The sequence below is a fragment of the Podarcis pityusensis genome (genome assembly GCF_964106645.2).
Source record: "Podarcis pityusensis genome assembly, chromosome: 4".
NCBI lineage: Eukaryota > Metazoa > Chordata > Lepidosauria > Squamata > Lacertidae > Podarcis > Podarcis pityusensis.
Genome location: NC_138027.1, coordinates 75,243,782 through 75,256,887, shown reverse-complemented (window position 1 = coordinate 75,256,887; position 13,106 = coordinate 75,243,782). Strand labels below are relative to the sequence as shown.

General features: G+C 43.0%; 1 protein-coding gene across 1 annotated transcript in view; it reads right to left on the bottom strand.

Annotated features, from left to right (window-relative positions):
- Positions 1 to 12,559, bottom strand: part of EIF5B (eukaryotic translation initiation factor 5B) — a 30,807-nt gene extending 18,248 nt beyond the window's left edge. Inside the window, exons 1-4 of the mRNA XM_081003645.1 lie at positions 12,381 to 12,559; positions 2,990 to 3,115; positions 1,834 to 1,918; positions 675 to 1,335 (exon numbers count right to left, since the gene is read on the bottom strand). Coding sequence (XP_080859771.1) covers positions 675 to 1,335; positions 1,834 to 1,918; positions 2,990 to 3,115; positions 12,381 to 12,415 — 907 coding nt within the window. The 5' untranslated portion in view covers positions 12,416 to 12,559. The remainder of the gene's footprint in view (positions 1 to 674; positions 1,336 to 1,833; positions 1,919 to 2,989; positions 3,116 to 12,380) is intronic.
- Positions 12,560 to 13,106: the final 547 nt, after the last annotated feature.

Here is a 13,106-nt window from a genome sequence, read left to right as displayed (position 1 = left end):
CTCTGAAGTGCACAGTAAATCCACTTTAAAATAAGAAACAGACTTTTTGCCATTTGGAAAGTGATGGGAAGGCAAGATGTGTGGGACAAACTAATGATTAATGGGAAGACATGTTAGCACCCCACAAGCAAATCAAGATGAATGCTCATTTATAACTAACCCAGAACGAATGACCTCAATAAGCCCAAACACAGGCTAACCACCACATAGGTTTTGTGCAAGCAAATCTAGATGAATGCAAAGAACAGACTGTCTGGAGGAGCTCTCAATGTTTGGTCTTCCCCAAACAGACTGTCTTTGGCAGTTTCTGAAATTCCTAAGTACTAGCGATGATATAGTTTTCAACACAGGGGACGTATGAAAAGGGCCCCCACTCAGAAACCTTGCTCACCACATGCATAAAGAACTGCATATATTATATTCAGCAAAATGCTTTAGAATCACATTAGTTAAGAAAATCAGGGCCACAAATCAGCTAGTGTTTTCAGGGCATCAATACGACTTCTAGAGTCTCCAAATAAAATCAGGCAATGAATTTTCCTACTACAAAGCCAGCTTAAAGCGAAACAAAAAAGATCACCAATTAGTGAACAAGGAAACTGATTCAGGTGTTCTGGCATTCATCTTGAAATTCCTACAAACTTGTTCCTCACATTCTCACAAATATGACCTACCTTCTGCTACTACTGAAGCTTCTCCTTTTTCCACAGTGGCAGATTCTGATACCAGATCTGAAGTGGTTCCTTTTTCAGCCTTCTTTGAAGCCTCCTTCTGCTTTGCCTGTTCTTTATTGGCTTCCAGATCTTCTTTCTCCTTCTGTTTCCTCAATTTGGCCTTTTCCTCTTCACGCTTTTTTTTCTCACGCTCTTTCTTCTCTGCCTTCTTCTGAGCCACTGTTTTTATTTTGAATGAAGAGTCCACCTCTTCATCACCACTTTCAGCCTCAGTGGCTGGTTTTGCCTTCTGGCTTTTCTTCTGCCCTTTTTTCGATTCCGAGCCTTCGTCCAATTCATCACCGCTCTCGCCAGATGACGCAGCTTGTGTACGCTCTTTGCTTTTCCTGATAATGATAACTTCATCATCTTCGGAAAGTTCCTGTTTCCTATTTGATTTTTGAGGTTTTCCTTTCTTTTTCTTAAGCAATGCATCAAAGTCATCATTGTCATCATCACTGCCAGAGGGAGCTTCCTTTGGGGGCCTGGGGGCCTTCTTTGACTTTTTATCCTTATCCTCCATTTCTTCACTGTCATCATCATCTAAGTTGGAACTTTTGTTCTTTCCTTTCTTTTTTTTATCTTGTTTTGAACAGCTAAATTCTTCACTGTCATTCTCTGTCTAGCAAATAAATAAATAAATAAATAAATCATTTTAAAGTTAGAACATTCTCAACAGAAAATAGAAGAATTGTACAGTACTTGAGCATAATACATTTGCAGCAACCAGATTCTCTGGTTGCAGATTAAACTACAAAAAACACTCATGACAAAAATCACCAGATTTTAGGGAACAAAAATATATGTGCGTCAAGTGCCTTTTGGAAAGCCAGTTACACAACCTTGTGATTTATTTATTTTTAAATAGATAGATGACTCCTCAATGCAGCCCTTATAGAATCTGCTCTTTAGTGGAATGTTTGTATGAAGTTAATGTATTTTTTTGAAAGGAGACCTGCACAATGACAGGCAGTTTTCCAAATGCAAAAGTTCTTCTCTGGACAGTACCAAATGCTTCTTTCTCTTCACCCTCAAAAAAAAAAAATCACAATTTGCTTTGGCTGGGGCTTTCAGCTGTAGTGCAACACTTTGAATGCATCCTCCCCCCCAAGACACTTACCTTTATTGCAACTGGTTCTCTCTCAGCTTTCCCTCCTTGCATCTCCAGAGACAGCTCTTCCAACTCTTTTGAAATATCATCTTCACTACAATAAGAACAATTATACATGTTTCAAGTATTGCTTACTTACAAATAATCTAGGTTCAATAACTGGATGAGTCTAGTGACTATAGTACTGCTGCCTTGTTTTCTGGATTTCCACACTTTTCTGTCTTTTATATTCTAGTAGAGGCTCATGTGTATTTGAGCAGGGCGTTATTTCTCTTGCATACTTCTTACTACTTACTCCAAGGCATTTCACATAAAGCAAACGGCAGGAGATGCGTGGGCCAACTTGCCAGCAGGCTATTGGTGGGTAAGGCAATTTTGTCCTCCTGGTGCCAAGCAGACAAATCCATGCTGTGGCTCAATTGGGTGATACATACATTTATCAGTAGCCTGATACCATACATGTATTTCCCTCAGTAGAGGCCGGGCATCAACACTGAAAGTGTCAATAAACAGCATGGTGATGGGAGGGGGAGAACAGTGTTTCTCCCCACCTACTCACTCAAACTATTACTAACAATATTATAGCATGGGCTTGGCTCCTGGAGGGAACTCTTCAGGAATATATACCTGCAAAACATATTTGTCTACATTAGTGGTTCCCAATTGGGGATCCGCTTAACCCACCCAAGGGGTTCTTGGCACATACCTGTCAACTGTCTGAGACACCCTGTTTGGGAGGGGCGTGCTCTCAAGTGAGAACATGGTGCCCCAAAATGCACACGGTTGCAGCCAGACACGCATCTCACGCAAGATTGCAGCACCCCAAAACACACATTTTTGTGCACTGTGCCTTTGCACAGGTCACATGACTCGCACAGGATTGCAGCCAGAAGACGTGCATCCCGCTTTTGCACCGGCACACGTTGGAAGGTATGGTGGCACTACAGTATTCACATAACAAAAACTACCACAGAGTTTTCAAAAGTAGGGAGTCCATGACTTGGCTTTTGAAAAACAGGAGTCTGCAGTACTTAGCCAATTGGGGGCCACTGGTCTAAACAGTTCTTCAGTCAGATAAGGATAAGCATAGAGTCAGAAGCCTCCTTTTGTACTCCTGCAATCTTTGTTGGATTAGAGCTACCAGATACAGATTTTGCAAACTTACTCAAAATCTGGTTTCTTCTTTTCCTTTTTCTTCTTGGCCTTAGACTTCTGAGGCTCTTGTTCTTTGGCAGCACCTGCACCCTCTATTTCGGCTGCAAGTGCATCAAGGTCAATGTCATCCTTGGCACTAGAATTAAAAAACAACTTTTACTAAAAAGTGAAACAAATTAATACTTAACATTAAGAGAACGTTAAGTATTTTAATATCAAAAAGTTGCATTGTAAAAAAGATATTCAACTAGATTTAGGTAGTAATTTGTACTGTTTGATGAGATTACAGCAGAGTGAGTAACTACTATCAAATAGCTATTAATACAGCATAAGCAACTTGGAGGAAAAGGGGTGTTTAAGCAAAATACAATTTAACTAAAACTACCACACTCTGAAATGAAACTATTTGTTCAGTAAGAATTTCAACACCTTCAAAACATAATACCAACCACATCTAAATACGTTTACATTAATAGAAGATTAGCACCACACTGCATCATGAGAATTATTTCAAGTAAAGCAAGGAAATAGATACAACACCTTCCTCTATCCAGCCAGAATGTGAAGAGTTGCTAGCTCTCGTACTTATAAGGATACTATGCTGTTGCAAGCTATTGAGTCAGAAAATTGGGAATGCCCTTTCAGAGGAATTTAGCCTGAAGAAGTGTCTTCCACCAGCACAGCAGACAGGGAATAGAACAAGTCAGCAAGCCTCAGCTTTAGGCAAACTAGACATTAAATCATTGTTTTTACAAACAGAAGGGTGTACAGCACACTAGAGCATACATCTAGTGGTATTGGTAGTAGAAGTTCACAAGTTTATTGTCCTAGCCACCATGACAAACATGTAGCAATAAAATAATACATAACATACACAGTATGCATAATATAAACCAGCATCTATGATGCAAGAGGGAGAAATTGCCAGAAACAACAACTCAAATCCAGCTTGATTTCAGATTAAGCCTCAATCACCACAGCAATATACAATAATAATAATAATAATAATAATAATAATAATAATAATACATTTTATTTATATCCCGCCCTCCCCAGCCGAAGCCAGGCTCAGGGCGGCTAACAACAATCAAATAATCAAACAATCAAATAATCCAACATTCTAAAACATTTCATTATAAAAATTAATTAAAATCAAATTAATGGCAACCGTTAAGCAAAGTTCTGTGCAGGTTGCCAGAGGAGGGAGTCAGGCTGGGCCCTGACCAAAGGCCTGGTGGAACAACTCAGTCTTGCAGGCCTTGCGGAAAGATGTCAGGTCTTGTGACAGAGCGTTCCACCAGATTGGAGCCGCAGCCGAGAAAGCCCTGGCTCTAGTTGAGGCCAGCCCAACCTCTCTGAGGCCTGGGACCTTCAGGATGTTTTTATTTGCAGACCGTAGGTTCCTCTGTGGGGCATACCAGGAGAGGCGGTCCCGTAGGTACGAGGGTCCTAGGCTGTATAGGGCTTTAAAGGTTAAAACCAGCACCTTAAACCTGATCCTGTACTCCACCGGGAGCCAGTGCAGCTGGTATAGTACCGGATGAATGTGATCTCGCAGCGAAGACCCCATAAGGAGTCTCGCCGCGGCATTCTGCACCCGCTGGAGTTTCTGGGTCAGTCTCAAGGGCAGCCCCACGTAGAGCGAGTTACAATAATCCAGTCTGGAGGTGACCGTCGCGTGGATCACAGTGGTTAGGTCAGGGCAAGAGAGATAAGGGGCCAACTGCTTAGCTTGGCAGAGATGAAAAAATGCCGCCTTTGTTATAGCTGTAATCTGCGCCTCCATAGAGAGGGAGGTATCGAAGATTACACCCAAACTCTTAACGGACAGTGCTGGCACTAATTGCACCCCCGCAAGAGATGGGAGTTGCCCCCCCCAATCCCATAACGTCCCGTCCCAGCCAGAGGACCTCTGTCTTCGAAGGATTTAACTTCAACCGGCTTCCACGTAACCATCCAGCCACAGCTTCCAAACATCTGGTCAGTGTGTCTGGGGCCGAGTCAGGATGGCCATCCATTAACAGATAGAGCTGGGTGTCATCAGCATACTGATGGCAACCCAGCCCAAAACTCCATACAAGCTGGGCGAGGGGGCGCATAAAGATGTTAAAAAGCATCGGGAAGAGTATCGCACCCTGAGGCACTCCACACACCAAGGAGTGGCGCGATGACAATTCCCCCCAAGCGCCACCCTCTGTCCCCGACCAGAGAGAAACAAGTGCAGCCATTGAAGGACTGTGCCCTGGATCCCCACGTCGGCAAGGCGGTGGTCCAGGAGTTCGTGATCGACCATGTCGAAGGCTGCTGACAGGTCTAGAAGAATCAGCAGCCCCGACCCGCCTCGATCCAGCTGCCTGCGGAGATCATCTGTTAGGGCGACCAGAGCCGTCTCGGTCCCATGACCAGTGCGGAAGCCGTACTGGAATGGATCCAGAGCCAATGTTTCATCCAGAAACCTATCATATAGCAATTTTATCTAACTCTTTCCCCCCTTTTTTGTGGCCAGCGCATAGAGGGCCACTCTCTGTGTTACAAAGCTATTATTGTCACTCAAAAGAAACTGAACCATTTCTGCTGGGTTGTTATCTGCTTGCTTGCGTGAACAAAGGCTACATAAAGTGATATCCTGGATCTCTATTTAAGGGGCAGGCTAACAGATAATGAGTGATGTCTTCCATCAGACGTTGACCACTAATACACAGTCTGTCTGTATGCAGGACCTTGTAGCGACCATCCAAGTGAGCATCACTTGGAAATGCACCTCAATAAAGGCACATGTACCAGCAGTGTGTAAAGATTTATTAAACCTTCCTGAATGGCAAACAGTCTTCTGTAATGAGATAAAGGCCCTTATTTCCTTCCAGAAATCAAATAAAGCTCCAGGAGAAGATATGCTTCCACATGAGCCCTATAGTTATCAAATAAGGCCTGAGTCCTATGGCAATTTGCAGGAAGACATCAAGGTATGGAGATTTTCTCATAAAAAGTTGGTGTGAGCTCATCAGACGATTAATATATAGTGTCTCTTGAATATCGTTGTTCAGTCTGTGAAATCATTTGTCTTTTTACACCCTGGATTTCTCCACAAACTCTTGCAGATGCGGTTGTTTGTATGCATTTGAGAAATAAATAAATAAATATTTATTTATTATACCTCATCCATCTGGCTGGGAATAGGGTCACTGATACTGGAAAGTGGTCACTTTCTGTTCATTCTAATACTTCAGAAGTGAATAATGAAGGAGATACTATAATGTGATTGATAGCACTTCCAGCAAGTTTGTTCAAATAAGTATATTGACCCTTATCTGCCTACAGGACTCCCATGAAGAATATAAAATTTATGTTGGAATAACAATTCCAACAATTTCAGACCCTGTGTGTTATATTTCTTGTCCATGGAACAATGTGAGGTTGGGAAAATATCTTCCAAGGTAGAAAGAGACCCTCTGCAGTTGTTCCAAGTTGGGCATACATCTGTTTTTACTGTCCTATCTTTTATAAGAGTCAGGGAAAGTGGGAAGAGTCGTATTTATGGGTAAATTCCTGTTCTGATGCAACATCATGTAATAACTAACACTTTGTGTTGGTTTATTATACAACAATCAATGGCAGAGTTACACTTTAACTCAATTGTGTTCGGCAAATAAAAGACCCAGTTTAAATTGGATGCCAGGTATGTGCTGTTTTTAAAAGAAAAATCCAAACGGAATTCCACAAACATAGTATTACATTCCCAACATGGGAATAGGCAGGGATCAAACCCACGACCTAGGCGTTATCAGCACCATGCTCTTAACCAACTGAACTAGGACATTTCAGAGAAGGCCTATGCAATGGTCAAGTTTTGACTACCCCACCCCCTTTTCTAAGGTCCAGAATGGAAGAAAAAATAGGAAAACGTTGTACTTGGTGCTGGAGTACTTTCAAAAGCTGCACAGTAACTCAAAGCTCCAAGAATCCATCAAGCTGACTGGGGACGGGGTAAGCACAAAGGCCTTAGTAACTTGTTGCAACACAATCTCCAACTCACTGCCTACTCAGCGTCCTCCATTTTCTATATCATGTAAAAGAAAATAGTCCATGACTGGAAGTACATGTAAGAAGATTGCTAACAGATAAAAGAATGAAAAGCCTTTCAATTTGTGTGTATCTTCAGTTTCCTAGAATCTACACAGACCTGACTATTGCGCTTGATGGATGCCAGAAAACTGGCTATGTGAACAAATTATAAACTGTAGATTAGGACTTAAATTATGTTAATAATTTAAAGTGGGGGATGTACTATTTACATGACAATACCGTATACTGGTTCAGGCTTACTGGTTTTGTCTGCAGTTACTATACCATTGATTTATTTGAAACGTGTGTATCGCCTATATCTATATAGCTATATAAAACACAAAGCAGCTCAGGGCTCAACAAAGCAACAAGAACAAAATTAAAAATAGTACAGCAGCAAACACAAAATAAGGTGAAATCAAAACCAGTTATTGTTGTGTCAAAGGCTCTGCTAACAGAATGCTATCATGACCTGTCTCCTTAAACTTAAGCGAAACCAGGCAAGTCTCTCTAGGGAGCAAGTTCTGAAGGTTAGGCTCCACTGAGTCAAAGAAGGCTCTGTCTCTTGTAGTCACCCATCAGACCAATGCAGTTGTTGCAATACCAAAGTGTTATGCAGCATATACCGAACTATCGTTGCCACAACATTCTGGCACATTCATGTACTCAGCACTGCAGTAGACTCGGGAAGTCATTAAAGAAGAATTAGGCATCCTTTTTTCTCTCATGGGCCAGATTCCTTTGAGGATAATCTGCTGAGGGCTGCATATTGGCAATGGGCAAAGCCAGAGAAGATGATGGGCACAGTCAGGAGAAAAAGAGTTATGGGTTAACTAATCTAGAACAAAAACTACAATGCTTTAAATGGAGGACCTTGGCTGCACTAGAAACTGACTGGCAGACAGTTAAATCAGTTGGGATTGTTTTTCCAGGAATGGCCACACTGGCATCTCCTTCGAAGCGGCAAGGCCCACTCCATATCAAAATGGGACATTCAACACCTGCACAATTTCTATTGTGTCAGTTGTTTCTTCCCAGCATTGTTAATGTCACCCCATCTTTACCCACATATTGCAAAAACTGAAAACTGTCTCAGCAAATGCAACAGAAAGAGATTGTGGGGACAACCAGAACACTATTTGCCACTAAATCAACATGTTTTGTCATGTTTTTAATATTCTGTTGGGAGCCAAACAGAGTGGCTGGGGAAACCCAGCCAGATGGGCGTGGTATAAAAAATAAATTATTATTATTATTATTCTCTCCAAACAGTGGCCAACACATTATTAATTATTATTATTGTTCTTTGTATACTGCCTTTCATCCAAAGATCACAGGGTGGTTCACAACATAAAAATACAAAATGAAAACACATAATACATAATAAAACAAAAACAAACCAATATCCTGCCAAAAATATTTACAAGGCCATAAAATGTTAATCAACCAAAGGCCTGGTTATAGAGAATCACTTTTGCCTGGCACCTGATGATAGGTAATGAAGGTGCCAAGTGAGTCCCCTTGGAGAGAGCATTCCACAGTGAGCCACTGAAGAAAAGGGCCATTCTCATGTTGTCACCCGCAAGACCCCTTGCAGAGGAAGCACATGAAGAAAGGCCTCAGATGATGACTGCAGGGTCTGTATTGGTTCATATGGGGAAAGGCAGTCCTCAGGGTGGATAAAAATAAATCTTTGTTTGTTTGTTTTTAATTTTTTTTTACAGAAATTGGAAAAAAAATTTAGATCAGATATTTTTATTTAAATTGGATTTTTTAAAAAAATTAAATGCTTTTGGAGGAAAAAAATTTCTAAAAATAGTTTTCTATTTAAGTTACATTATAGTCCAAAGGCTATTCGGTAAATAAGCATTTGTTTTTAATTATGTAGCACGAGGCTTTATATGCAATGTTTAAATTTTTTGGTAAATGAATTCCATTAATCCATTCACAATGTCATGCTCTTCCAGAGGTTTCTGTAAGATTATTTGGGGCAGTTTTTCTAACAAGAAGATATTATCACAGATGCTTGTTTTTGCAGTTCTCTAAAGTGTGAATTTGTGTCTGCAGAGGTAACATGCCTTTTCTTCACAGGAAATTTTTTATAAAATAAACATACAGAGTTGAGGAAAAAACCTTAATTCCATTCTTCTTTTGCAAATTTATATACACAGAATCAACCCCTTGCCTCTTAAATGCTAAATTTCAAGAGGTTCAATGAACAGATTGTTTCGAGTTGAATAGATCTGCACAAGTAGCTAAGTGTGAAGAAGTGAAAATGGAAGTGCGACCTTGTGAGCAGAATATTCCACAAGTCTTGGGATCTTTGTGTAATAATTGTGCAACTCAGACTTGAGGCAAGCATATCAGGGCTGGCAACCTCTTGCCAGCATATCAGGGCTGGCAACCTCTTCCCAATCCCACTGTATTCCAACAACTGCACTAACAGTTAACTGTACAGAATAGGCACCTGAATATAGAAGAAGAAGAAGAAGAGGAGGAGGGGGAGGAGGAGGAGGAGGAGGGGGAGGAGGGGGAGGAGGAGGAGGAGGAGGAGGAGTTTGGATTTGATATCCCGCTTTATCACTACCGGAAGGAGTCTCAAAGCGGCTAACATTCTCCTTTCCCTTCCTCCCCCACAACAAACACTCTGTGAGGTGAGTGGGGCTGAGAGACTTCAGATAAGTGTGACTAGCCCAAGGTCACCCAGCAGTTGCATGTGGAGGAGTGGAGACGTGAACCCGGTTCACTAGATTACGAGTCCACCGCTCTTAGCCACTACACCACCCAAAGAGGTAGGGGTGGAAATAGTAACTGGAATGTGTAAGCCCTTTGCGAGACCTTGAAGTGCTTGCCAGTCAACTAATAAGAGTTCACTGGTTCCAGGACCTTCTTCCCAGTTGTAAATATTAAGATTATACCAGAAAGAATGAGTCTTTCTGTAAAAAAATGATTTAAATCAAGTCTTACTGACAAGTGATTTAAATTGATTTGATTTAAATCAAATCCACCCTGGCAGTCCTTGAGTTTTTGCGGTCCTGAACCATTTAAGGCTTTATAGGTCAAAAACAGCACTTTGAATTGGGCTCGGAAATGAATTGGCAGCCAGTGCAGTTGGGTCAAGATCTGTGTAATATGCTCAAACCATCTTGCCCTTGTTGGCAGCCTGGCCACCAATTCTGCTGCAGCTGGAGTTTCCAAACCATCTTCACAAGCAGCCCTATATATAACACATTGCAGTAATCTAACCTAGGGGTTACCAGAGCATAGATGACAGAAGTTAGGTTATCCTTGTCCAGATAGGGGCACAGCTGGGTCACCAGCTGAAGCTGATGGAAGACACACTGCACTACTGAAGCCACCTGAGCCTCAAGTGACAGGAATGGATCCAAATGTACCCAAAAAAACGCTATAAAAATTATATTTTTAAAAAATAATAATTAGCAAGTTTATCTACTTTTTATACTAATGGCTTCTGATGATCTGATCTGCATTGCAATATAGAAGGATGTTTCAATGTGAATTCTTATCGATAGTGTAGCATAAACAAAGATGTTCAGATCAAATGTGTTTTCTTATCTCTGATCCTCTTTTCTTTTACTTATATTTATTTATATTTATCATGGAGGGAGTATCAGAGCATATGGCCTTAAATGAAGAAAATTAACTGAGTGCTCCACTACACCCCTCTTTTGTCTTCCATACCCTTTTGGATCTTACAGGCTACAGCTCAAGGCATAAAACCGTAGTGGATAAAAACAGAATGACTAATGGAGAAGGGAAGGGACCTCAAAGAAACTACTGCCTGATAAAATTCAATTCAGAAGCACTGGTGATTCCCTCCCACCCCTTGCTCTCCCCAGTTCCTCCACTTATGGAAAGTCCACAAGCAGCCTGTGAGGACACTAGCCATCTTCCACTCATGCTCCCCAGCTGATGGTATTCATATCATACTACCTCCAATACTGGATGCAATGTAGCCATCATCCTGTATTCTCCATCAATTTGGTATATTTGTGGCTACTGTTTAAATAAAAACTAGGCATTTGCACTTTATTTCAAAAACATACTGAACAGCAAAGTTTCATATGCTAAATTATACATATAATTGTTTCATGTTCTTCAAGCACTGAGCAAAGGCTTAGGTACAACAAACAAGCAAAAACTGCACACATTTCATTTTCTTCCTAATGTCATTTCCATCCAATTTCCTTCTATACTTCAGAATCTATAGTGTGATTAATTAATTAATTAATTGTATACACTGCTCAGCATCAAATTGGCTGAGCAGAAACCAGTTAACCATGTTATTTTTAAAAACTGTTCCATTACAGTCTGTTTTTGCACATTAAGCACTTCACATCGTCCTACCTTCAAATTTTAGCTGCCCCGCCCATTCTCTCAACTTCTCCCATCACACTCCCATACACACTATGCAAACCTGTCCCAAAATTTTTCTTTCACAATGCAGTATATTGACTCTGGGCATTTGCCTTGGCCACCTGTCTGAAAAACCTAGCAGGTTCAAAATTAAAGCCACAAATTTGTAACCAAAGGGAATAAAAGCTTTATCTGACCAACGGGCTTGCTCATTTAGGGTACTTTAAACTTGCAAGAAGATCCTGTCCCCTGACACTGGCGTATCACAAAGCTCCTCCATTCGGGAATGGCGTTTTTGGACAAGAGCCTTCCCCAGCAATACTATTAACACCTGGGTCACTGCAAAAAAAACAACCGTCGGGGTTCCTCTGCAGTTGGCCACGATTACCTCCGACACCAACACAACGCGGACACACCAGAAGAAATTGCGGGAGCTGCGAGCCCCACACGCTCACTGCACCAGATTTTCCGGATGGCTGTGCAGCTGAGTCAAGCCTCCATTTGCAAACCTTGGGCCTCTCCGCCGGCTTTGCAGCAGAGGTGGGTCGAGTAGCGCTTAATAAAGCAACTTGCCCGAGAAAAGGAAATTTTTACGGCGGGAGAAAAACAGGAGACGGGAGCGCGCCTCGAAATAACTGCGGGAAATAAACCCCGAGTTAGCGACTGACAGCGCAGGAAGGGGCTGGAGTCCCCAAAGGGCGCCCGCCGGAGAGGAGGTTCCCCCGCCCGAGGGCGCTGGGCGACACCGGCCCCCTCAAGCCACCACGGCCCTCCAGGGAAAGGGAAAGGAGCGAGTGGCCGAGGCCCTGAAAGAACCACGAGCTCCCCTGAACCCCGCCGAGGAATGCGGGGAAACGTCCCCTCAGGGAAGCCTGACTCCCTCAGCGGCCGGGAATAAGAGCGAGGAACCCCACGACCTCCCCACGGCCCTCCTCCCTCGGCCATGAACCCCGTCAAGTTACCTCTCCTCGCTCTTGCTTTTCTGCTTCTTGCCCATGGCTGCGCTCGCAACTGCCTCTCAGGCGCCTTTTCCTTGCGCAGGGCCCAGCCAGCCACATCCACACGCGCCCGGGCACATATGGTGAGAGGGAGGCCAATACGACACCACGGAGCAGGCAGCCGCTGACGCGCGCAAGCGCCGTTCGTCCTCCGACCCGGCGCGCCGCGGAAGCGTAGAAGAACGTGCGCCCGGCAGTGAGGGAGGGGGCCCCCGGTTGCAGGCGCCTCCTCCGGTCGGAGGGGGAACTGCAGCGGGAAGAGCGGCTTTTATTTAAGTGAAATAAATAATACGCGTCTCAGTGCGCGGACGGAGCTAAGCCGCTTTGGGTCATAGAGTTGTAGAGATGGAAGGAACAGGGAGGGTTATCTAGTCCCATGCCCTGCAATGAAGGAATATTTTGCCCGACGTGGGGCTCGAACCCACGATTTAGTCTCGTGCTCTACTGAGCCCCGGGGTGCGTGGATGAGAGACACCTTGGAACTCTGTAGACGCTGTCTGAAGTCCCAGAAGGAAAGCGAGAGGCGAGCTACACGTAAAGAATGCAAATTTTGAACAGCAGGCAATGTGAAATTGTGGAACTAATAGGAACGAGTTCGAATACATCGGTAGGAGTCAGACCATGGTTTCTTCCATCTGGGACCCTCTGAACCTTAAAACCAGCTGAGAACTGTGTCTTTCCGTACCGAAG